Source organism: Dufourea novaeangliae, unplaced genomic scaffold (assembly GCF_001272555.1).
Source record: "Dufourea novaeangliae isolate 0120121106 unplaced genomic scaffold, ASM127255v1 scaffold439, whole genome shotgun sequence".
NCBI classification, from domain to species: Eukaryota; Metazoa; Arthropoda; class Insecta; order Hymenoptera; family Halictidae; genus Dufourea; species Dufourea novaeangliae.
This window is the reverse complement of record NW_015374327.1, coordinates 353432-379941: the sequence shown is the minus strand read 5'-3', so window position 1 is coordinate 379941 and position 26510 is coordinate 353432. Positions and strand designations below refer to the sequence as shown.

The 26510-nt window shown below is 34.1% G+C and overlaps 7 protein-coding genes across 8 annotated transcripts; 3 read left to right on the top strand and 4 right to left on the bottom strand.

Annotated features, from left to right (window-relative positions):
• Positions 1 to 186: 186 nt before the first annotated feature.
• Positions 187 to 1396, bottom strand: LOC107192946 (syntaxin-8). Its single transcript, XM_015582307.1, has 5 exons — positions 1201 to 1396; positions 929 to 1123; positions 583 to 839; positions 423 to 515; positions 187 to 347 (listed from the first exon to the last, which is right to left on the bottom strand). Exons 1-5 carry the CDS (start codon positions 1233 to 1235, stop codon positions 187 to 189), a joined length of 741 nt encoding a protein of 246 aa, XP_015437793.1. The 5' UTR covers positions 1236 to 1396.
• A 349-nt stretch (positions 1397 to 1745) lies between these two features.
• On the top strand, positions 1746 to 5641 carry LOC107192943 (transmembrane protein 184B). 2 transcript variants are annotated; one of them, XM_015582304.1, is made up of 6 exons: positions 1746 to 2219; positions 2472 to 2656; positions 2744 to 3338; positions 3405 to 3640; positions 3723 to 3807; positions 5283 to 5641. In XM_015582304.1, exons 2-6 carry the CDS (start codon positions 2480 to 2482, stop codon positions 5456 to 5458), a joined length of 1269 nt encoding a protein of 422 aa, XP_015437790.1. In that variant the 5' UTR covers positions 1746 to 2219; positions 2472 to 2479; the 3' UTR covers positions 5459 to 5641. The 2 variants fall into 2 exon arrangements, with proteins under 2 accessions (XP_015437790.1, XP_015437791.1); XM_015582305.1 differs by lacking the exon at positions 5283 to 5641 and adding an exon at positions 4336 to 4610.
• Positions 5642 to 6652: 1011 nt separating this feature from the next.
• Positions 6653 to 10317, bottom strand: LOC107192882. Its single transcript, XM_015582231.1, has 3 exons — positions 10120 to 10317; positions 9937 to 10050; positions 6653 to 9859 (listed from the first exon to the last, which is right to left on the bottom strand). The coding sequence occupies exons 1-3, from the start codon at positions 10231 to 10233 to the stop codon at positions 6692 to 6694; spliced, it is 3396 nt and encodes a 1131-aa protein (XP_015437717.1). The 5' UTR covers positions 10234 to 10317; the 3' UTR covers positions 6653 to 6691.
• A 1244-nt stretch (positions 10318 to 11561) lies between these two features.
• On the bottom strand, positions 11562 to 15315 carry LOC107192881 (pre-mRNA-processing factor 6). The gene is made up of 9 exons (XM_015582230.1): positions 15097 to 15315; positions 14947 to 15006; positions 14746 to 14872; positions 13839 to 14389; positions 12979 to 13759; positions 12696 to 12911; positions 12264 to 12605; positions 11851 to 12194; positions 11562 to 11763 (listed from the first exon to the last, which is right to left on the bottom strand). The coding sequence occupies exons 1-9, from the start codon at positions 15189 to 15191 to the stop codon at positions 11562 to 11564; spliced, it is 2718 nt and encodes a 905-aa protein (XP_015437716.1). The 5' UTR covers positions 15192 to 15315.
• Positions 15316 to 15696: 381 nt separating this feature from the next.
• On the top strand, positions 15697 to 17343 carry LOC107192928 (calcineurin subunit B type 2). Its single transcript, XM_015582284.1, has 5 exons — positions 15697 to 15768; positions 15956 to 15995; positions 16399 to 16610; positions 16770 to 16979; positions 17048 to 17343. Exons 1-5 carry the CDS (start codon positions 15766 to 15768, stop codon positions 17093 to 17095), a joined length of 513 nt encoding a protein of 170 aa, XP_015437770.1. The 5' UTR covers positions 15697 to 15765; the 3' UTR covers positions 17096 to 17343.
• Positions 17344 to 18896: 1553 nt separating this feature from the next.
• LOC107192917 (serine/threonine-protein phosphatase 4 regulatory subunit 2) lies at positions 18897 to 20896 on the top strand. The gene has a single exon (XM_015582273.1). The coding sequence runs from the start codon at positions 18958 to 18960 to the stop codon at positions 20827 to 20829; it is 1872 nt and encodes a 623-aa protein (XP_015437759.1). The 5' UTR covers positions 18897 to 18957; the 3' UTR covers positions 20830 to 20896.
• Positions 20897 to 22640: 1744 nt separating this feature from the next.
• On the bottom strand, positions 22641 to 25146 carry LOC107192919 (ATP-binding cassette sub-family B member 10, mitochondrial). The gene is made up of 3 exons (XM_015582274.1): positions 24277 to 25146; positions 23104 to 24212; positions 22641 to 23035 (listed from the first exon to the last, which is right to left on the bottom strand). The coding sequence occupies exons 1-3, from the start codon at positions 24869 to 24871 to the stop codon at positions 22775 to 22777; spliced, it is 1965 nt and encodes a 654-aa protein (XP_015437760.1). The 5' UTR covers positions 24872 to 25146; the 3' UTR covers positions 22641 to 22774.
• Between the last annotated feature and the right edge of the window lie 1364 nt (positions 25147 to 26510).

Sequence of the window (26510 nt, the reverse complement as noted above, 5' to 3'; positions counted from 1 at the left end):
TAAAAGTGATAATTGTATACTAGTACATATTTGGAAAAGAGGATTTTTTTTTTGTAACTATAAAAGATTTTTACACATGTATATTTACATAATAGTAATAAGTTGATATTTTTTAAAAACTGTACAATTCAAATGCAAATTTAACTACAATGGAATTTTTTAAATTTATATATTCGTTTCTGTTAATTAAACTAAAGCAACTGTTACTATACAAACAAACAGAAGAATGATTACTATCCAATGGCCACAGGTTCGATCTTTAAAACTGATATTTCGTACTTGGCGTGTTTTATTAACTACTGATTCGTCAGTCCTATCCATATGGTTTGCCAAATTATCAATTATTTCTGTGTGGAAACAAATATTGTATGTTATGTTCAGTTTCTTTGCTTACAGTACAAACAAACTTGATTTTGATTTACCATTATGACGATTCACTTCATTACTAATGGTCTGACCAATTTCCTTTTGTCTTGTAATCACTTTACATAATACTTCTAATCCCTTGTCTTGCTCTATAAAAATTGAAATAAAAGTGTCATTGAAATATACATAATAATGTATAAGTACCCATAGTTGTACCTTGCAAAATTCTCTCCTGTTGAGTTCTGAGATCAGCAACAGGTTGTATTTGAATGTCTATAAGCTTTTCATCGTCGTCATCGGCTGCCCAAGAAGTTGTACCTCCATCTACAAACACTGATGCTCCAGATGTAAGTAAACTAGCACGAGAAGATACAAGATTATTTGTACGAGCATCATACAACTTTTGCAATTGTACATCTCTACTTTGTAATACTTCTATCTGACGTATTCTTCGTTCTGCTTCTTCAAAGGTTCTATATACCTTTGTATTTTAAGGAAAATATTTATGTACATAAAACAGAAATGATATTTATCTTTGCTGATTAAATAGATAAAAGGATACATAGTTCCGGATCTTGATGCCTCATCTACTTTATTCATAAGTTGTTGAACTTCCCTGTTATATTGTTTCAAACAAATTCTTATATTAGCTGATAAGCTTGCATATGCTTGTGAAGTCTTCGGGTGTTTATTGCGTGCTGTAAGCTGTTCCATGATTTCCCTGAAGAGTTTCTCACAGTTATCATATTCTACCAACCTGTTTAATTTGAAAACTTATTATCGATCATGAACATTAAAACAAAATAAACTGTAGCATAAATCAAGATATTTTACCAAGGATCGGTGTCTTCGATATAAACAAGTGCCATGTTCGCAAGATTATTACACACACAATTCTGGTATACACAAAACTTTAACAGTAAATACACTGAGATCGAATAATGTCACGATAATCGTGTGAATTTTTTAGATTATACCATTTATATTCGCTTTAACGTATTCAACAATGTTCAATTATTCATGACGTATTTTTGACAATTTAATGTAACATTCGACGAAACGTCAGAAATCCTTAAAGATTCTTCCTTTAACATGCAATTCGAAATGCTTTCTGTGACACATAAATCTTAATTTAGCAAAGAAGTTTCATTACTTATTGATTGAAAACGTTGTACTCGGACGTAAATCTACAATTCCGTGTATGTTAATAAAAATGACAAAATTTCACAGCGTACACAACACATTCGTCAGTTCGCCATGAACGATTTATCGCGAAGAAGTAACGACGTAGCCGAGCGCATGCGTTCGCGATGTTAATTAAAGAGGATCATGGAGGGGTTTCCCCTGAAGGAGAAGGGAATAAGAGATCGTCTGCGAAAGCGAAACAAAGAAAGGTGAAGGGAAGAATTACGGGTGGAACGAAGAAGAATACACGGCATAGCGGGTAGCGGTGAAACCAGTTATATTTTTATTGTCGACTGGCATATTTTGCGAAGCTGGTCGCGACGAGTGTGTTTGACGTTGAGGAGGGAACACCGAAGAAATGCCTGAAAATGTCGGGTAAAAGTGAAACTCGGTGATTCAAGTCGGACGGAACGGACGGTGAAGGGAAGTGGAATTTCGGTGGATTATTTCGCGTTATCTCCTGTAAGGTCACGACCATTTGTGAATCGTTCCGTTGGGTAGCTGGTTAATTGAAAAGTGGGGAATATCTGCGTGAAGCTTGATCGTACAGGTCAGCGCGTACGGTGCAACACCAAGGAAAAAGGAGAACACCGTGCTACGGGGATACATTGACAAGGGAACAAGCGTATGCTGGAAATTTTTCGAAAAAATCTACGAATGGAGCACGGGTGCGTCCACAAGACGAGATTTTACGCACGAACGGAGTACCGTTGTTATTGTTGTGCATATATTGATTTTTAACGCGCGAGTCACTCTCCCGACACTTGTTCCCAGTTACGGGAAACACGTTATTTGTTGTCTTTTCTTCCCTCTCTGTGATTGTGATTGTATAATGGACTTCTTCAATGTTCACGATTATCTTTCTTTCGCCTCAAATACATTAATCTGTCACTGTTATTTGCAACACTGATTTTTCTCAGATTAAAGTATGACTAGTACTGTCGAACCATCCACTGTCATCAAGTCTCTGGTCGACAGTATGACATCCACAACCACTGTCAATGAAATTTCCAAGGAAGCAGCCCCAATATTCTTGCAGACAAAAGCTGCTCAAGGTATCGCAGGTGCATTCGTTTGGGTCGCTTTGTTCTTAACATGTCAACAGGTACTTTGGAAAATATGTGTTCTTTATTTCTTTTTAGTTTGTGAAATACAAAGTATTAAGATCGTCTGTCTCAATGTTTCTTTATAGATTTATCAACATTTGAGGTGGTACACCAACCCAACAGAACAGAGATGGATAGTCAGAATTCTGTTTATAGTTCCAATATATGCAACTTACTCTTGGGTCTCTCTATTATTTTTTAATAGTGAAAGCTATTATGTTTATTTCTTCACTGTGCGAGACTGCTACGAAGCATTTGTTATATATAACTTTTTGTCTTTATGCTATGAGTACCTCGGAGGTGAAGGAAACATTATGTCTGAAATACGTGGCAAACCTATTAGATCCAATTGCCTATATGGAACATGCTGCCTAGTTGGAAAGACTTATACTATTGGCTTTCTTAGATTTTGCAAGCAAGCCACCTTGCAGTTCTGCTTAGTAAAGCCAGTGATGGCATTTGTCATTATATTCCTTCAAGCATTTGGACATTATAGAGATGGAGATTGGTCTCCGGATGGGGGCTATATCTATATAACTATAATTTATAATATCAGCGTGTCCCTTGCACTTTATGGACTCTTCCTCTTCTACTTTGCTACTAGAGACCTGTTAACACCATTTGAACCTGTCTTAAAATTTTGTACTGTCAAAAGTGTTATCTTCCTTTCATTTTGGCAAGGTAATATTGAAAAATATATCAATTTTTCTATCTATCATGAGTATGAATAAATTTTATTTCTTTCAGGGGTATTACTGGCTATCCTTGAAAAAGCAAATGTAATTTCACCTATAAGTTTGGGCCAATCGACCAGCGCAGGCACAGTATCCGCTGGTTATCAAAACTTTCTGATTTGCATTGAAATGTTGTTTGCTGCTATAGCTTTACGATATGCGTTTCCTTACCAAGTGTATTCTGCTGGATGCGTTACAGATTCAAGAGGAAGAAGTGTAACCATGCAAAGCATTAGCAGCAGTTTAAAGGCACTAATACTTTTATAGTTTGAAATTCATTTTATAAATTAAAAAAAGTAAAAGAATAATTTACTAATATTGTTCTACACAGGAAACTATGAATCCAAAAGACATAATGACTGATGCCATTCACAATTTTCATCCACAGTATCAACAATACACTCAGTATAGTTCTGGTATGTATAATTGAATTCTTGTAAGATGTTTGTTTTGATATATATATTGCCTTTAAAATTCTGTTTATTACTTACTTTATCTAATCTATATATATATATATATATGTATATTTGCATACAGCATGATGTAGCGAATGATGACATCTAAAATCATCTGTATTTCATTGTTCATTTATATATTTCGTTTAAACTTTTTTATTCCTCACAAATCCAAATTGCAAAAGAGAGGCAGACAAATATTGTAATCTAGGATATGAAAATTGTTACAAATGTTTCATCCGAATTTAAACAAAGTAAATGATTACATTGGTTTTTTTGTATAATACAATATACTTATATCTCTTAATATACTTTACTGCCAACCACTATGCTTATAAAATAATAAATATTTACTTATGTTTATACGTTGCAATGAAATTGTAATCAAGCAGTTTTTTGAAAGAAAAATTATTTCAAACGTATGTCCAGATTGTATGTGCCAGTTAGGATTAAATTCTTTGAAGGCACTTTCTTTTTATTATTTTTCAGACGTTAATACCAACTTGCCGTATGAAAAACTATGAGAGTGCGAGGCATCACTTTTTTAATTACAAGAAATTGGACGTCAGGCATTCGTACAGTTTTATATGGAGATTGACAAATTCTTAATGCTACATTGTAGTTCGTTAAAACTAATATTAAAAATTTACTTCGTGTTTTAAGTTCGAATGAAGTTGCAGGGTGGGCAAAGAGTTCTCTGCTCAAATTATGTTTTAAGGTTTATATTAAAAACTGTATACATATATACTTACATACATACCTATATACATATATAAGCATACAATTCATTCATTTTGCAATTAACAAAATCTACTGTGCAATAGAAATTAAGCACTTAACACAAGAGCACTTAAGAGTACAGTGTAATTTCATACAAGGTTTTGCTTTTTAATAAATGCAGAAGATAAATGATAATTGAGTACTATTCCATGGCAGTACTATAATTAAACATAATTTTAACAATAGGCCAAAAGGAATTAGAACAACATAGTATTATCTTATAATGGCTTTTATATAGCTGAGAAAAATGGCATGTAAATATTGGCAGTATTAATATTAGCATGCTGATATAGTATTACATTTTCGTCTCTTTTTCTGTACATTATTTATGCATTTTTAATCATTTCTGTGAAACGTAGCCAACTTTAATTAGTTTTGTAATATGCATGTTCAATTAGAACGATTGTGTTATGCATACGTTCAATGTATTAATGTTGCAAAAATAAAAAAAAAATGCTGTAGATTACGCAGTGTGTAATAACGTTTTGTCTGATCACGTATAAAATTACGCATAGCCTGTAATCGATACAGTCAATAATGCTTAGAACGAAAGAGGACAATTCACGCATGATATTTTTCGCTGTTCGTTGAGTGATCAACGTGTCTATTTGTCACGACTATGCCAGCGATAATACGTGATGTAATGTAACAATCAGGAGCATCCAAAGGACAACGTGGTATGCGGATATCCAGCTTCGATCCGGACGATCCACAGAACATGCCGATACCACCGCCACAAAGACGACACACTTCTCATCAACGTGTTGCAACAATCTCACAAAATTACAATGAGAAAACGATGTTGTTAAGCAGTGACGATGAATTCCAATAAATTCAAAAACTAATTGCATACGCAATGGAAAAATAGAAACCGATGAAAACGAACACTATACTAAACGTTGGACTTTCGTGAAAAAATTATAAATGTTTGGTTTTGAAAAAACGCTACCATATACCGTTAAATTGATTGATTGTACATCATTAGGTAGGAACTTGACTCGCTCACAAAAAAGAAAACGACAGATAGATAAAAGAAATTGTATGATGTGAAATGATACATCATACTGTAATAGTTCCATAATGTTACATCCATGTTAATACATGTATTACGTTACATCATATAAACATAGCATAGAAGATATTTATTTTAATATGCTGAACATGTTTAAGGCAGTGTTACCTACAGAGGTGGCTCTACTATAATGATATACCTTTATTTTACGAAACAATTTACGTTTCTTAAAGGGAAGCATTGTACAGTACTTAATATCTGAATACTCACAAATACGTTGCCGCATAATTTACTGTAGTTACTTGATATTTTTACACTTTGAGCTAACATTACGTATACGTTTTTACACAGATATTCCCGATATTGGAATAAAATTCTTGTAATTTTGTCATCGTCCTAGATTAAAGAATTAATGAGTGTATATACCGTTAAAATAGAATGTATTTAATAATGCAAAAATTAAAGAATTTTCCTTCAATGTATTTGTTTCATTCGCATATAAGTATTTAATATGTAATGTTCTATGCGTTACCTTTTGTTAAATGCTTCAAAAAATGAAAACAAATCGTAATCTTAATTAATCTTTATTTTCTATACAATAGAAATATTTGTGTATACATAAATTATGTTTATGGAAAGAATATATTATTCTGTTCCATAAAATAACAATAAAGTTCATTTGTTAAAAGTAAATCGCTATATTTTGTACTACTGATTATTAGTGTTTTACATTACTTTCTAACTCTCATTAGTAAAACATTTAGCAAAAAAAAATTAATAATGAAATTAATCAGAAAATGTAAATTGACTCAACAAAAGATAAAATTTACTTATCCTAAAAAAGCATTATCTATAATTACATTAATTCAATGAAACAATGTAACAATCGGTGAAAAAATAATTTAGTATTATATCAACAGCCTTTGTTTTGGCGGAAAGAAAATATATATATATATATATTACTATATATACTTCTTTTTATAAAGAACTTTCTTGTCGTAATAAAATAATACAGAAAATTACATTATTGATACATACAAGATTTAATTTCTTTTACCAACCAACCCAGTATGTATCTGTATTTGTTACAACTTTTCTCCACCCATGCCAAGGTGATTCTAAATCTTGTTCTAACAATAATCTCGAATTATTACACGATTCTCTTTCTTCTTGATCATTGTCTGATGTACAACCTTCTGTTTTCAATGCCTTGCGTTTGGTATTATAAGAATTCTTATCCTCATCCTCAATATCTTGATACTGCAATTCATCATCCATATATACTACAACATCATTCTCTTCGTTAGTATATTTATTGTACTTCTCAGCAACATTTTGCTTTAGCACTTTACTACTGAAAGTCTCTGAAGAGTTTCCCTTACTTTGATCGATTACACTTTCAGTGCTATTGTTGGAGATTATTGGTTTAAATCCAATTGATCTGAGACGAGCAATCTTTAAATCATCTCTTTCCATCGAAGATTTACTTTGCTCTCTTGTATGCAAACTATTATTACTTAACAATGTATTTGTTGGTTTAGGATATTGTGTATTACACATAGATTTTGTACATTTATATTTTTCGTCCTTTTTATATTTCTGTTGATTTTTTTTCCCACGGTCTGATTTAGTAGCTTCACATGTTTCAGATTTCACATCTTTACTTTCGCCATATTCTATTTTGATAAAAGTGTATTGCTCGCTGCGATTACATTTCTGCCCAAAATCATACAACTTTAAGTTCCTCATCAATGGTTCTTTAATGAGGGAACATTGAGTAACTGCATCTGTCTTACAGGGTTTGGAATCTTCTTTGTCACTGTTCCCATGGATTTCTTGTTTAAATTTACTCCCTCTTAGTTTTGTAGAAACTGAGCACATTAATTTTCTTTTTCGATTCGCCACCATTGGCATCATTGTTGCTTCAACATTAGTCTTTACAGACTTTGATTTCTTATTATTGTCTCCTACACTGTTGTTATTGTTATTTATAATTTCATTTTTATCTACTTTCTTAGATACTGTGAGATTCTTATGTATTCTGTTTTCTTTCAACGCTTCCGAGTTTTTAATACTTCCACTCTGTTTGTCTTTGATACGTTTATAGCTTCTGATTTTCGCAATTCTACTTCTATTCCTGAAGCTTGATTGTTGTCCAGATATTTCTGAATTCATGCGGCATTTGTTTAGGGTACACATTCCGGCAGCAAAACGTTCATGCGTATGTTTTGTATATGTGTTACTGATACATCGTAGCCTTCTGTTTCGTGGGCCACGTATTTTCGGACCAATTTTCGCATCTATCAACAAATTTGTAATTTCTCGTCTTTGTTTCTTATTTATGTGTTTTTTCATCGACGACTTAATTGCTTTCATAGTTCTTAACCGCGTTCTTATCTCACTTCTAGCTCCTGCATTCTTATTAACATTTTTTGTTGATTCCGGTAGATAATTAATTTGTTTCTGTTTTACTATTATATCTTTTACATCCGTATTGTGTTTGTTTGAATTCAAAGCATCTTCTTCCAACATATTAAAATCCATTGCACTCTGTTCCAAACTATCTAAAGGCTGTACAGAGCCTTCTTGGAATTCTTTATTGTATATCTTTTCACACTTTCTTACATCTGGTTTACTCATCATTGTCCTAGATAATCTTCTATGTCTTCTGAATTTATAATATTTTGTTGCCAATAAATCATCCGAACTATCTTTCTTCTCCTTTGTTTCTTTCATACTACTTTCTTGCAATTCTACTTTATTCTTGTTTTCAGATTGAACTGTTAACAAATCATGTGGTTTCAATGCTATAGACTGTTCTGATGTTACTCCTATCATATTACCCATAAGGAGTTTTGAGAGCGGATGACATTTCTTGTTAATTAAATGTAGAATTTTGTCCGGTGTCAATGTGTCTAAGGAGTCGAGCGATTTTAAATCTTGTGCTTCTTTAGGTAAAAGTTTATGCGTTGAAATATTTGTCGTGTTTAATATATTAGTGGAAGTATCAGACACGCTCGCGTTAGTTTCAAGTACGTCTTTAAAATCATTTATTACATTTTCATATGTTTTGCCGGTGTTGTTTTCGGATTTGTAACAAGAAATTAGATCGGTCGGACTATCGCTAATTTCTGTACTTGATTTTATTTTCAAAGCATCTGGTTTTACTGTATTAGGCGAAATATAATTCACACGCTTAGTAAATTCATTTGCTCCAATAATTTGTACTTTTCCATCTGAACTTCTACTCTTATCAATATTAGAGAAATTTAAGGTTTCCGTATATTGATTAGTTTTAAGAAAATTAAGTGGTTTAGCGGTTCTACAAAACTGCGGCATAATATTCTTTTTAATGTCATTCTGTGTATTATGCGATGAATCGTATAGTCCTGTACGTATAGAAATATTTGTATTATGAGCTTTGGAGCCTTGTGCTCCAATATGAGTTAACGATTTGCTTTCCGACGTAGTAGACATACTAGGTGCACCGGATGTAGATTCTGCATTTCCCTTTTTAAATACGTGACGCGTTACTATCGCACTTTCTGATGTACACTTTTCTTTCTCATCTGATCTTTTGCTTTCGAAATTCGGAGATTGTAAGTACCCAGTAGATTTCTCACGTTTCCTCTTCTGAATTATACGTTCAGAACTGTGCAAGTATTTTCTAAACTCTTGCGGACTTGAAGAAGTGTTCTCTGAGCTGCTTCGAAGAGTTAAAGACATTAGTTGTGCAACCGAGTATGATTTACTACCACTTAAAGGAGACTGCTGAATACTCCATAATGGTGGCTCTTGATTATTTAAACGTACTAGAGCGAATTTGTAATATTTTGTAGCGTCTGAATTTATACCTATCCAACAGTTTGCCACGACGTACAGACCATCGTATCTGTAGCCCGTTTTTGGAGCAAATTCATTTAATAGATTGTAACTTCTGATTAATCTCACTGGTATCTTATTCTCATAGTTTTTAATAAGCGGATCCCTGTCAGACTTTCCATCAAGATATTTTTCACCCGTAAGGGTGAGAGAATTACCAAAATCAACATCTTCATTTAGATTACTGTTCGAAGTACAAATTGAGGTAACTCCAAATGGCCCGATCTGCATATTTTCATCAAAGGGATCATGCACACGATCCCTGGAGCAATCCATACGGATACCCCACCAAGAGCCAGATGGAAATGCTTGGATGGCTCCATATGTGTAAGTTATAACCTAATAAGAAAGAATACAATTGAATCAATTTGTATGAGATCCACAGATAGAACTAATAACCTTTCAAGTAATCTTACATTTTTATTATTCCAAGTAGTTGATTGCACCTCTTCTTTGGATGCTTTTAGCTGACAGATGTAATTAAGTTTCATAAACAACTTCTCAAAATCTTCGTTGCTTTTAGCATCTATCTAAAGAATTAATGGTAATTAATAGCTTCTTCCATTTCAATATTGATAGACATTGGGTACAGTACTTACTTGATGTTTGCTGGAAGATTCGTGTAATATACTTTCGTTCTCTTGAACAGTATTTGTACAAAGGATCATTGAACTATCGTTCTTCGCCATTTTATAATAGAATTTTATTTGCATAATAGGCAATAAGTCTAAGAATGTACTTTACACGCATAAAAAGCGAATCATGAAGTATCTTCTGGTTATGTGTATACAACCAAAATCTTGAAGGCACGTCAATTATTCAAATTCGAATATTTATACACTCATCGTTTAATTGCTGTACACCGTTTTGTATTTTAAGGCTTGAGTAACTTTATGCGTTTGAAACTTGTTTCTTAATTGATATTTGTTCCACATTATCGTAAATTAAACATGGAATGAGTTGCTTCGAAAACAAATATGGCGTACTTTTATTTTTTCCCGTGCAACCATAGTAGAACACATCGATTACATATTACGTCGTACATTTCGTATGCATATTCTTTCTTAATTGTTTATGTTATCGCATTTTTCTGTACACTCCAATACGTACAATGAATAATTGAACTATAAACGAGGCAAATACGATGTAAATATTGAAATCGAATACATAACTGTGAAATGCATGTATTTATGTACGGTCTGCTCGAGTAAATTATTACGTTTGAAGCAGTTTAAGGGGAAGCACACGAATAGTAATATTCTTGATTCCATAAAATCATGATTTCGAGTACTAATTTTAAAAATATGACAAACGTAATAGTTATTTATAGTTTTTTACATTTATATTTCAAACGTTATTAGAAAGGGAGTGAGAAATAAATAAGATACAAATCCCTACATTGTCGACTTACATTTAACTGTTTCGTCATTGCTCCATCGAAAAATAGTTGGCACGGAATATTAGTATTTCTTAACAATTTTCATCTTAAAAAATTGCTCCCATCGCAACTATTATATTTAATGAGATATTTGCAAAAATTTGTTGTCTGCAAAATAGATAGTAAATGGTCATTTTACACAAATATTATGGTATTAAAAAATTGCTCCTGATCTGTTTTATAATATTCAATGGTCAGATATCTTAATAACAACTTATTGACTAACTAGACAATGTAATATTTATAACAATAAAATTTTCGGTGTGGGTTGTTAAACATTCTAAAAATTGTTTTTTAATGCAAACTGTTATTGATTATAACAAATAGAAATCGAGGTACACAGAAATTTTTACGAAATGAATCGTTTTATGAACTTCTATATGGAATAAATTTTATTTTATTGCGAATTATTAAACAATGACTATTTATCAAATATGTTAACTTGTTTAGACAGACCTACCTGACATGAATCGGATAGATTTATCATACTCTGTGTCTATGTCTAATAAAATTTAGTACACCATAACACATGTACAGGGTCATTTATTTTACGATCGTACATAAGTCCTTAAAAAATATATACAGTGGGGATCTAAATCTAGTTTAGCGTATATTATATTGGAATCGGTAGGTCTGTTCAGCAGCAATACATCGTTTCTTTACGTCTTCTTGTTGTTCCTCGGTTCCATTTAAAAGTTCAAATTTATAGAAATATGCCCACGCATCTCCTAAATCCGGGTCTATCTTTACTGTCCTATTGAACCAGTCTCTACACTTCGTAATTTTATGTTCACACCAAAACAATCTAAAAAATAGGTAGGATTGTACAATTAGATTGTACTATTGCCTTTATAGTTTACGAAAGTTTGTAATACATTATTGATTTACTGACTTGGATACCGCGAGGAGTACATGAGGATCGTGTTCACATTTTTTCAAAGCATCGACGCTTTTAGTCTTCCTCTGTGGTCGTGGTTCCATGAAGATTGCTTCTGCCCAAAGTAATCCTGACGTGGGACATTCTTGTAGAGCTTTAGCCATTAATGTGTTTGCCATATCTCTAACACCGCCGATTTTTAGTTCGTTTCTGATTGCTTCTAGCCAGAGATCTGCGTTCTTTGGATTTTTCAGACGTGCCTTTTCCAAAACCGAACGAGCCTTTGTAACTTGACCTTTCCTGTGCTCTAGCTGTGCCAGTAAACGCCACAATGGAATGGAACTCGGGCATTTCCTTATCTGTGAAACGAATACAAATGTATAAACAAGAAACGACTCTCTAACGGTGTCTATAAAAGAGAACCTTACCGCTTGATTGTATGTATCTAGGGCTTTATCCAAATTTCCTTGCTGCTCTTCGATTTGACCCTTCATTAACCACAACTTAGGGAAATCGTCGAATGCTTCCAGAGCCTCTTTAAGAAGGAGCAAGGCTGCGTCAAGATTGTTCAAGGCCCATTCTAATTTGGCACTTTTCATCATTACTCTAGGAGTCGGCGCGGATGCCCTGGCCTTTGCCAGTAATCGTCGGGCTCTCTCGTATTCCGAGTTCTCAGATTCTAACTTCACGGCCGCTAACCAAATCTCCTCCGAATTTGGATTCGCTTGAAACGCGAGAGACAGAATACCTCTAGCTGCTGGAACATCGCCCTGTAAAGGAATAACGAGTACTATTATACATATATATATATATATATGTTACAGAAACCCTGATGCACAACGTGATTTTCATTTACTTACAGCCAACCATTTTGATTTCGCACCCATCAGCCAAAGTACTTCGCTCTTAGGACAGTGAGCGACTGCTCTTTGAAGTAATGATTCCAAAGACTCTCGCGTGCCGTACGTTTTCTCGAAATAAGCTGCGCGTAGCCAAATTGATTTTTTACTAGGAAACGCTGACAACGCGTACGCATAAACAGCTCTGGCACACTCCAATGCGCCTTGTTGGGCACACTGGAACAACACGTAAATTAATAATTATTTCTATTAAATAGGAGGTATAATACATTACTGATCTTACAGCTTCTGCATCTTCCATCCATGTATGTTTCCTGTCCTCTTCTTCTACACCGAAACCAATGATTGCTTTAACAATAACTTGACACGTATGTACCGCGCCAGCCTTCTCAGCCTCCATGGCCTCTTTGAACCAATGTTCCCTGTTAATTTCCACTCCATTCGCGCTCAACGAGGAGATCGCACGATCTATGATTTTCTCTACCATATGCTTATTTCCATTAGCCTCCTCCAATTTTGCAGCTGTGGTCCAAATTTGTCTGTCAGTCGGAATATTCTCTCTTGCTTTGTTAAGCACCTTTCTTGCATTGTCGTATGTTTCTAATCTGGCCAGAGCGAGCCATAAATCTACGCTCGTCGGACAACATTCAACTGCACGGCTGAGTAGAATGCGCGCGTCTTCGGGCTCTTCCAATTCAACTGCTGCTTTCCAGAGCCTCACCGAATTCGGAATGTGTTCCAACGCTTTGCGATACACTCTCCTCTTTGCTTTTGTTTCGGTCTCTAAATCGGCTGCCTTTATCCATATCCGAACAGAGGTCGGTATATGCCGTACAGATTGAGCAATTACTGCTTTGGCCGTATCTGGTGGTTGAAGCCTGGCTGCTTCCAGCCACAAATCTTCAGATGTAGGATTTACCTCGCAGCCTTTCATTATCAAATTTCGTGCTGCCTGCACCTTCCCTGTAACTTCCTCTAAACGGGCCGATGCAATCCACGCTGGTGGATGATTAGGATTTGTTTCCCTTACAGATTTTAATAACAATCTGGCTTTCTTAATATCACTGCAAAAGTAAAAAATGATTGTAAGTTTGAAAGTACAATTATTTAAATTAAAATAGGCCCAATTGTGTTTAATCTTACTTGATATCACCACCGTATGTAGGTATCATACTTTGCAAATCGGTAAGATAGCCTTTTGGATCGACTACTGTTTGCCCCTCCACAGAATCAGAAACCTGATTCAGCTTAACGTTCATCAAAGTATTTCTAGCCTGTCCAATTTTTCTTAAATCTAAATCTCCTGTTGGAGTCAACATTCCAGGCGTAGCGACACCCGGCATCATTGATGCCAAACCACTCCCAGGATCGATACTGGAAGATGTTTCACCTCCTAAATTTCTGGCGAGTACGGAATCCGGTAATGGAGTGAACTTTTCGGCCCGTGGATTTCGTTGTTTCCGATTTCTAGCATCACCTACTTCTGGAACATTTTTCCATTCTTCCTCGGTTACATTTACCAATTCTCTCTTCAAGTCTGAAAACTGCTGTTGAATTTTAGGTCGTTCTTGGCGATACCTTTCTAGTTCTTCTCTGAGTCTCTTTTCTCTATACTCTTTTCGTTTCTCATCCATTCTCTTATCGATAGCCTCATAAATGGCATCAGCTTCTTCGTCATCTTTGTCATATGGATCCTTTAGAAATGTAATTATTTAGTACATAGTACATTACTCCGGTACATATACATTTTTAACATATACAATGCATAAAAATGTAAGAACATGAAAGATTTATTAAAAGAACTACAACATTCAACAGAATGTACTGCATCATTAAAACAATCTTGATACATTTATAACATGCTCATTCAAATTTCTTTTAAAAAAATATTTGGAGCAAAAATCTGAATACACTTTATACCATTAGAAAGATTAAAGAAGTCTCTTGAAAATATTGATGATTAAATAAACTATTTTATACAATAGTTCCTTTCCTTTTAATACTAAGTAAATTTTATCAAAGCATGCAATGACCTGGTGAGTTCTCTTACTTTACTAAAAAGCGAGCCTCCATATCCAGAAAATTCATCATAATTAGAGTCATTCAAATCTTCTTCATCTTCTTCTTCTTCCTCTTTCTTTTTAGTTCGCTTTGTAGGTGGAGCATGTCGATCATCTCTACAAATAAAGTACAATACAGGACAAGCCCCCTTTGCCAACTTAATTACAAATCTAATGTAGTAAACACATACGAGACATCATTGGCATCTCGAGCTGGACCAATATCAGATCTGGTTGTAAACCCGGTAGCTCTGTAAAATAACGGATTAAGATAACAACCGATGTGTTATATACTTAATGGAGGTTAGATTAATCAAGCAACACAGTGTCATATACAATACCCTCTTCCAACACCAGCGACATATCCTAAGGGTGCTGGTACTCCTAAAAAGTGCTTTTTATTTCTAGTTGATAAAGAAACTGAGGGGACTGCCATTCTTGTCTTTTAACTGTCAACACCCCCGACATAAACAAACGACAAATTATTTCGTACATACGATGAAACCACAGACGAGGTATAAAAATAGACCTAAGGTCTTACGGGAATTTGTGGCTTTAAAAATCTATAATATCGACACCTTAAAAAGCCTGCGACTTTAGCGCTCTCTACATTATGCCACAGAAGAAATGCATACATATATACAGGGTGTTCCAAAATAGTTGTAAGACCTTGAAAGGGGTGATTCTTGGGGTGATTTGATATATTTTCCTTAGCAAAAAAGTTGTCCGAGGCTTTGTTAACGAGATATTAACTTGTTAACCATCTGTTGGAAAATTTTATCGCTAAGGAAAAGATCGTTTCAAATCACCTCAGGAATCACACTTTTCAAGGACTTACACCCATTTAGGGACACCCTTTACACACGTTTACACAGTTTCTAATATCCCTCGGAGTTTCCCGTCTATCTTTCGTGTTTCCCATTGATCATTAACCGTAAAATAGTGTCTGCTGATCAATTTTAACGTTTTGTGCTAACTTTTTAACAGAAATCTTCTGAATCGAATTTACGATGGTAATTAATCTTACTTAAGTTTCAGTTTCTTTCAATTTCACAGAACGATTAATCAAAGTTCATTATGTTCCTACGGCTGCTTTTTGTAAATCTTTCTGAAGAAAAACATTCTTTCGTGTGGTTACTGTCATCAAAGTTATGTACGTTATTAACAGAATACATAATGTTTTTAATTTTCTCCTTTTAGGGTAACGAAAGCTCACTGCCTATGGAATTATGTTCAAATTGTAAGTGAACATGAAATATTACTTTTGGTACATCTTAAATAACCTGTTTGATTTCCTCAAGTATTTCCGTTTGAGCAATTAATTATTGTCGTTTCGGAGTTGATTGAAGCGTGTTGCGATATTATTTCGAATAACAATTTGGAATAACATTACCTCCACGATATATTGCGTAGAAACTCTTTTTTTGTTTCATTTACTTACTGCTTCTGATTTATTTTTATCACTAACTAAACATAGCACCTATAATGTTCCAGTCAATGAGTCTGTTCTTTATTGTATATTAATACTTGCTTCGGTTACACGTATTGTCAGTTTATCAATATAGATCGAACGTATTATGTTTGTTTCCATTATATTGTTAAAATAACTTTCTTTTCTAACATGAAATTAATTGATATCCCAGTTGATGTGGACGAAATTAGAAGATTGGGAAAACGATTTCGGAAATTAGATCTGGATAACAGTGGTGCCTTGAGCATTGATGAGTTTATGTCCCTGCCAGAATTACAACAGAATCCTCTGGTTCAACGTGTTATTGATATATTTGATGCTGATGGTAATGGAGAAGTTGATTTTAAAGAGTTTATCCATGGTGTTTCTCAATTCAGTGTTAAGGTAGGTGAAACATATTCTGAAATGATTAACTTAAAAGTATTAATACATTGAGCACTCTGGAGGACCCTGGAGAAATGAATTTACTTATTGGACAAATCTCATGGATATTTTGCATGTTAACAGACATCTGTTTGAAATTATATTGTCTTTGTTTCATAGGGTGATAAAGAAAGCAAATTGCGATTTGCCTTTAGAATTTATGACATGGATAATGATGGTTTCATAAGCAATGGAGAGTTGTTCCAGGTATTGAAAATGATGGTAGGCAATAATTTGAAAGATACACAGCTTCAGCAAATAGTTGATAAAACAATATTATTTGCCGACAAAGATGAAGATGGAAAAATTAGTTTTGAAGAATTCTGTTCTGTAAGTGTTGCTTGGAGGTGGGTAAAGTTACAATGATTTTGTAACACATTTGTAATTTATGATTCTAGGTTGTTGGTAATACAGATATTCATAAGAAGATGGTAGTTGATGTTTAAACTATCAAAGTCTGTAAGAAAAAAAGATATTAAGTATCAGTATATGGTAATATCAATTTAACTTTAAAAATTCATTACTAACAACAGATTTATTGGATAGTTGTAACAAAGCTCTGTGTAGGTTGAAATTATGACCATTACTAATCTTTGATCAAGCCAACTTTATAGATAAGTTTGTCACTGTTAAAGTTTTTTCTATACTGCAATATCTATTACAGTTTATTAATCACCAACTTTCTAACATTGTGCACACCTACTATTCACAGTACAACTTTAATATTATACATGTGCTCATTTTTTGTTACATTGTATATGTATATCTAATATACATATATATATATTTATTTTTTAGTTGATGTTAATACAATAGTTTTATTTTATAATTTATAATTTTATTTAATTAACACGAAAAGATCGTAATTGCAGAAAAATTATGGAGATACAGTTGAATAAATATAAGTCATTAGAAAATGACGTTCTGTCTTCTACAATAAGTTTTAAATTTAGCACATCTTCTAATCATTATTGTATAATATTCTCCACTAATATGCAATACTTGTTAGAAGAATGTTAGACTGTGTTTCTTTAGTTTTTCAACAAAATGCCCTTAGAATCACATGAATGGGAACATGCTATTTATATTATGTCAAATCTATTATGTTAAATGTTATATACAAATGAATCTCTGAGAACTTCCAATTACTTTCAAAGGTAATACTGTATCATATATTGTTTTTTTGTTTCAATTAAGGTTGGTTGTGCATTTGAAAGAAACTTATATTATTCAATTAATTACTGTTAATGTAAGAAAATAACTTCTTGGTAGAACTGTCTGATTTTGTCATAAATGTTTGTTTTTATTATAATCATGAATAAGACTGAAATGCAAATGGTATTTTTGTATCTTTCAAATGCACTATTATGCCTGAATAAATATATTAATTTCTTGTATGATCATTAAAACAATAATATACTATACAACTTGAGAATTTACAAATCTTGCTTTACATTATCAATGTGATTGTTTATATGTGTATATGTTACTGAATTTTAATGTCCAATCAAAGTTCAAAGTCATAAACTATGTTGAAATAAATCTATGTATTTACGAAATCTGATATTTAAAATTCTGTTTAATATAGGGTCTTAATTTCCTAACCTTCATTTAGTATTTATACGAATACAAAACATTTAACTTTATAATAATATATTATATATTAATATTAACAATTAATCGATATTGTAGAAATTACTTTGTGAATTTTATTGTAAAAACATTTTACATTAAATTGATTGTTCAGCTTAAAAGTATTGTATAATCAACCGTTAAACATCGCTAATACCACTACGTAAATATAGAAATTTAAAACCGTTGTGTTCTTTCGTTTTAAATAATATTTCCAAAAATAAACGACCGCTATTCTTTTCCTTTAATATAACATATATAAGTTCAATATAAAAAACATTACGTCCTTTGAATATATATACATACGAAATATTTCTAGAAGAAAAACAAACACACACGCGAAGTGATTTTTTAGCAATGCAAATTTGATTGTAGGCCGATATATTCTTTGTTTAAACTGAAAGCAGTTACAAGGGATAAAGTTACGGTAGACATAAATTGAAAGACTCTGATGTGAATTCCATATAAATATTCGAATCGTTCAAGTGCAACATATTCAGGAATTTTGATTTACGGTGGTTAACCAAATGCTGTCACGATGACATGTTTTTCGGGTGATTGGTACCCCTGCTCCATCCCCCATCCTTTTCATTGTTGCTGTGTGGTACCCGGTGTGTTTGCGTTCTTCGTTATTTCCCGTGTATAAAGGAGGCAGAGGGGGTAACAGCCGAAGAAAATGGAAAATTTGGAGGAGGTGCTGCAGGCGCTCGACGAATTTCAGAAAATGCGACCGAGTGAGATACCCCGGGAGCTGGAGGACTATTTGTGTTGGGTCGCGAAAACCGGTGATCCGGTTTACCAGTGGTCACTGATCAAAACACTCTTCAGGGAGAAGCTCACCCGTGTGATGACCGATTTCTACGAGAGCTGTCCAACCCTGGAACTCGCGCCCTGTCCCAACGTCGAGCATTTTAACTATGACACCATGAAGAGCAATCTTTTGGAACGATTGGAGTCATTCGCGAACGCACCGTTCACTGTCCAACGAATTTGTGAACTGCTGACAGCACCACGTAAGGAATACAACAGGGTTGACAAATTTATGCGTGCCATAGAAAAGAATATCTTGGTTGTTTCCACCAGAGAACCAGGACCGATCGCGAGGAGGAACGAAAACGGGGACGGTATGGTCAACGGATCCGTCGACGAAGATGCCTCTACCACGCAACCGCCTGACGTGGAAATGGAGTATTGGGAGAAGGACTGCCCTTCTACTGTTACAATTAGTGTACATACCGTTGAAAATGAAGCATCTATATTGCACACCGTCGTACCAACTACGGGTGTTGTAAAAAATATATTTGGCTCTGATGAAGCCTCTCAGGAAAAAGCCGAGTCAACATCCCCTAAGGTGGATAGTGCTGAATCTAATTTTATACCAACCACTTCGGAGTTTTCCGGTGTTCCAAATTTAACGTCTCAAACACAAAGTCAAGAGCCACAAATAGGACCTACTATACAAAATCTGACAACCATAGTTCCTGAAACCTCTGCGATCACAGGCGATGTTCCAGAAGGTATAATGAATGAGGATACCAGTTCTCAACCTAGTTTAGACTTAGAGAATGAAGACGAGGATGGCGCGGACTCTACAAGGAAGTTACAAACAACTTTTCAAACAAAGGACTTTGGATCAAGTGAAAACAAAGTATCAAAATATTATTCAGATAATTCTAAGGTAAATGAAAAGACAAAAGTAGGACCAACGCATATACAAGAAGAATCAAATAAAGTTAATGATACATTGGTTAAGGATGATGTGGAATCCAAAGCACCGTTAAACAATAAAGAGGTCATCGATCCAGCAGTTGATAATCTTTTAAATTCTTCTGATGCAACTTTGGAGGACACTGCAAAGTTGGAAGATACAGTGATAGAAAATACACAAACAATTATCGATACACCTGATACAAACACGGATGAAAAAAAATCTCTACCTTCAGATAATACCAATACAGGAGATACATTGTCAATGAACAATTCAAATAAACTTATGGACTCTTTACAGTTATCCACTGGTGAGGCGATGCCAGTTGAAACTTCAGCTGTAAGTACATCTGAAGATATATCTTTGGAAGCAAAAAGTATGAAGGATGAAAGTAGAAAAGCAGAACTAGTGGAGGAGTTAAAACCTGTAACAGAAGAGTTATGTCCTAAAGACAATATCGTGGAAAATTTCAGTGAAAACTTAGAGAAGGAGAGTGTAACCATAACAGAAACTACGGAAGACGAGCCCAAAGTAATTAAATCTATAGTACCTGAACCAATCCCTAGTACGGAAGAACCACAAGACACAGAAACTGTCAGTACAAAAGAGGAAGTCAAAATGTCTGTTGAAAGTAACAGTATAACAGAATTGCAAGGTAATATTATAGCTACTATCTCATCTAAAGAAGAAGACAGTGATACAGTGATGGAAACTGTTACAAGTAAAAAAGAGCAAGATGCAGTAGAATTAATGGAAGTAGATGATGAAGAAACATCATCAATGTTTCAACAAGACGATGAACCAATGGAACAAGAAACAGCTCATACATCTCAAAGTTAATAACGTTTAAGATGGTCAGGTTGCTTTTAATGCTCGATTTTTATTTTAACAAGAAACATTAAAGAAACAGGACAAAAACAGACTTGTTTACATAAAAAAATTCTTATTATAATTAAAATGTAATTTATATGAATTCCCTTACATGATTTGACATATAAAACACATGAGAAACTATTGTAATAGTCAGAGAGAATTGTATAATTATGTATTAATTGCTGTCTCATTGACTGTATAATTGTGATTAAATCTGATAAATTTTGGTATTTACTTGTACAGAGACTTGTTCATGTGAATTTCAAAGCTCCTGTAGAAAGCAAAACACTGCCTGTTCCCAAAATGTTATACTATTAATGACCAGTTTTGACTATAATTTGAGTTTCTGCTCAGGTCAGCTTGTAAAAAGTTTCATCATAAATTTATACAAATAAAGTATCTATTAAGGATACGGCTGTGCTTGACTGGAGTATATGAAATTCTAATGTGACTCCTAACAAATGTGACATGTGATAGCTATGTGAACAAAGAAGCATTTGAAGTATGCATTCTGGCATTTTAAAGTAGTCTTCATTAATGAGAAAATGCGAGTTTCGTGTACCACCATAGGTTTGAATCACAATCCGAATTCAAGCTCTCAGTGTTAACTCGGCAGCTGTTACAAATACACAGGTGTCTTGAAATTTTTCAGAATAATTGATGGATTAAGCGACAATTTAAGGAACGTGTCAATATGTAAAACATAACAAGGGGTACGAACAGTATCCTAAAGATGACTAAAGACTGGAGATGTTCCAATTATAATAAGTATAGGTGAAGTCAATGGACTGATTTCATTTTTGGATTCAAGGCGTAATCAACTAACAACTGTCCTTGATACACGTATGTCCTAACTAGAACAATCTGAAATATAGCAAGGATAAGAAGTTTCAATTGTTTTTCCACATTGGTGGAACCAATGTTATTGCTCTCTTTATACCTTGCTGTGTTTTCCTATAGAAAAGTAATAGTTAAAATACTTATTGGATAACAAGGGTATTATAATGTATTTTTTCCCTGCTCAAAGGAAAATGTATTTAGCAGACTCGTGTAATGATTTAAAACAAAAATCTGATTAATTTAATTAAAACGATTAACTTTTAGTCATGTGTTGTTAAATTGATTTTTCTACGTACAAACAGGTTCAAAATATATTATTCCGAAGTAATTGTAGTACTGGGATATTAATTTAAACATAATATAGATCGACGATATAAGAATAGCTTAAAACAGCAGTGTACATTATTTTATAGGAAAATATATTAAAAATTATTACCAAAGTGGAATTATTTATAATACCTGCCTTACACAGTAGATCAGAAGCGATATACGTCGCTTTTGATTTTTATATATATATATATATATATATATATATATATATATATATATATGTATAGAGCTTTGCAATTTCTGTATCAACACAAATTACAACTTATAGGAAGTGCTTCATGCGTTACACAAACTATTTTGATATATCAAACGAGAGCACAGTGAACACGTATTCCATATACAACTCTGAATTTACTTTTTATCGACGAGTTTATATTTCCAGTAAATGCAAAAGGTAACGTGAATGAGAGACTAATGAACTGTGTAATTATTAGTTATTCAAGCGTACACATTTGACGTATTGTTTAAAAAGTTTTCTAACAATCAACATGTGGTATAAAGGAACCATCAATAACTACGACATAATTAATAGATTACAGAATAACATATTGTATTTCAAAAATGGAATTAATAAATTTACTAATTATTTATTACAAGTTTCATGTGACTTTCAATAACCTTTGTTAATGGTTTTCATCCAAGTCCAGCCAGACATTATTCAGTTTTTAATGTACTTAGTAACACACATATGTACCTAAGTAGCAAGTGTAATTACTTGTAACATTCACTAAAGTTTCAAGATTTAAGTAAAAGTTTGATGTTGAACCAATTTATAAAAGTAACCGTCCTTTATGTTAATAAGTTCTTTATATGTTCCAGTCTCTGCTACTTGTCCTTGGTTCAAAACAATAATCTTATCAGCGTTTTTTATTGTGCTCAACCTATGAGCTATAGTTAACACGGTTCGGCCTTTTACAGCTTTTTCTAAAGCTTCCTGTACATAATGTTCACTTTCAGCATCTAACGCGCTTGTCGCTTCGTCCAGAATTAAAATCTTCGGTTCCTGAATGCAAAATTATTTTCATACACAACTTATGTATATACGTAGTTTTATCTCACAAATAGTCTCACCTTTAATAGTGCCCTCGCAATAGCAACTCTCTGTCTTTGTCCACCACTAAGTGTGATACCCCTTTCCCCAATCATAGTGTCTAAACCATCTGGCATGTTTTTTGTAAACTGTAGAACATGCGCGTGTCTCGCAACATCTTCTATTTCATGCTTCGTCGAATCGTCTACTCCGTACAATATATTCTCTCTTATTGAACCGCTAAATAGAATTGGCTCCTGGGAAACAATACTAATTTGTGACTTCACCCACATAGGATCGAGAGATTTGAGATCATGATTGTCTAAAAATATACATCCCGAGTCTGGATCATAAAGTCTCAATAAGAGCGAAGCTATTGTAGACTTTCCAGAACCCGATGAACCAACGATTGCGATTACCATACATTTTGGGATCTTTAAACTGAAATTTCTCAAAACCCACGTGTTCTGTCTTGTAGGATAAGCAAAACTGACATTTTGAAATTCAATATCACCTGATAATTCCTTTTCCAAGATTTTACCACCTTGAATAGGTATTGCCGGCTGTCTTTGGATCAATTCGAGTATGCGGGTGTTCGCACCGAGCGCTTTGTTTAATTCTACGTAAAACGAGGATAATCCGTTTAAAGAAACTCCTACGTATGCGGCGTATAATAAGAAAGAACTTAAACCTCCGACTGTAATAGCGGCATCAGATACCATAATTCCGCCGTAATATAAAACAGAGAGAACGACTGCGTTTCCCGAGAAACCAGTGAATCCAAAAAATATTCCTCTGTACAAACTTTCTTTGTAGCATATTTTAAGTATATCTTCTAACTGAGAATTGTAGCGTTTGATCTCAGATATTTCTTTCGCGAAAGCTTTCACTGTCCTTATGTTACTGATTTTTTCTTCAGTTGTTGTGTTCAATGCAGCCAAACCATTTTGTATGTCTTTAGAAACCTTCTTTAGATAGCGGCCATAAATTATAGCTATACCAACAGTTGGTGGTACAATACTCAAACCGAGGCTGGCCAATGTAGGTGAAACGTAGAACATCATGGACATTCCACTGATGCTCATGATGGCAGAACGTAATCCATTTGATATGTTACTAGTTATGGCATAGCTGATCAGTTGTGTATCACCTGAAAGGAAGAAATTGATAATATATATTGAAGTACTATCAATGTTTCAAACAAAACAACATACCGGATAGTCTGCCAACCACTTCTCCTGTGCTACACTTATCAAACATTGCTGTCTCTTGGTGTAAGATTGCAGTGTACAATTTTTTCCTTAAAGACTGAGTAACTCTATGCCCGGTTGTAGTCATTAGGTATACTCTGCCAAAGTTACATACACCCCCCACAACAAATACTCCAAACAGAATAACGCATAACCGATTGAGATTTTTCTTCATGCTTTCTGTATCACTTGTATATATAATATCAATTATCTTTCCTAAGCAAAAGGGTACTGCCATCGTGACGGCAGATGAAATTAGTAAGAAAGCAATAGCACCGATTAGTCGCCACTTTTCAGGCGCAGCTAACGTGATCAGACTTTCAAATTCCGATATTTTCTTTATTCCCGTTGTAGGACGTACGGTAGAATTTGAAAGTTTCACTTGTACAGTTTTGGTGCCATAGTACCTTAACGTGGAAAATATACATGTTTTCCCGGTGACTCTAATAGGCGACGTTAAACACGTGTAAAATAATTGCCTATGCCTAATCGGTGGACTACGATATTCTATTCTTTGGCAAACGATATTTTTCGCGAAGAACCTCCGGAGTAGAGTCATTTCTAATGCTAATGTAAACGAAGTAATACAGAAAATGAAAAGTCATTGGGGGTAGTAGGTTTTCATCATTGACTCTGAAAGATTGGAGATCCAACCTCGAAATCGACACTTAACCTATCTAATCTTTTTACGACGGAAACTCTCACTGATATATGTCTATGTATATCGATGAAATTTGTGATAAATAATTTGCTGGTTATATTTGTTTTGTCATTGTCGTAGGGCCATTTTTAATCGGTTATGTGGAAAACAATTCCATCGTTTGTTCACATTAAAATAAAGCCTGTTACAACATACGATAGCGATCGGCATGTCACGTATTGGGCTTCTCATTGGTCTACTCAGGTCTACTTAACGCCAGGACGGAAATATACTACTTATTATTACTTCAGTTAAGAATGGTACAACACAAACAACCACGTGACTTTTTGCAGGTGCGTCCGTGACATATATTTATTTAGATAGAGTATTGGTTTAAAAAGATAACCTATGTAATCGCACTAAAAATCGGCCATTCACAGACTTCATTTGAAGGTAGAAAAATTTAGTATGGACTTTCATTTAAATGAATCGGGAAGACGAGCTTCATGCTTAGCGTTGCTGCAAGTAACTACGCTCCTATTAACATGCAAAATCATTAATAAGTTGATGAAAATGCGTTGTTCAAGTGGCGCAATCCATTGAGCTCTATTCTGTGTAGTTGGAGGGGTTGGAAGTTGGAGGGTGAACTCCTGCGCAAAGAAGTAGAGACGACGGATATGACCCCCTATACACCCAAATGTATTAGATAGAGAGGATAATTGAAAGGAAAAGGATAGACGCCTTTATATCTTCCTTTTCCTTTGGATCTCCGTCGCCCGTCGTTTCTACTTCTTCGCAAAGGAGTTCGCTCTTCAGGATGCTTCAGAATCTTCAGGATAGAGCTCAATGGCGCAATCATAATGTTAAAGGCATATCCACACAACCTTATCGGAGTAGGGTGGATAATTTCAGCAAGCTGTCAATAACAATTCTGTCTTTCTAACCATGTAGCACTGCTAACGAAGTGGTACCAAATGGTCCGTAGAAGGCGTTACCCGCATTACCTACTAAATAGGCAACATATTTCTGAGCTCTGTTCGTTTTGAGACAATGTTACACGATGGTAACGTACCTACCTGCTACAAACAGTACAAACGGTTGCGTTGTAAGCGTTGTAAGAAAAACTGAGCAATTATCAAGAGTCTATGTTTTTTTTAACGGTTGCTGTAGATAGCTGTAGAGGTATAATGGCACAAGCATCTAACGAAGTAGAATGGGGGAAGCTTCCCAAAACTCTCGTACTATCCAATATTGAGGTTATAAAATCAAGATACATAGTCTCCTTGAGAAACATACATTAATTTCCTGTATTTGTTACAAGCCCACAGAATTAATGTTATCGGATCCATTTGGATATTCTTATACGTCTACTACATATGGAATTCGACATGTAACTTATTTCACTTGTAACTGTCGGAAGTATCAAAACATGAAGTATCTCTGTGACAGACGTCGTTCCATAATAATGTAATTAAAGACGAATTAAAAGTTTATTCAATGAGAAGACTTAATCAGGAATGATAATCGTGAAACCCACTTTACTATGGTACAAGATTTG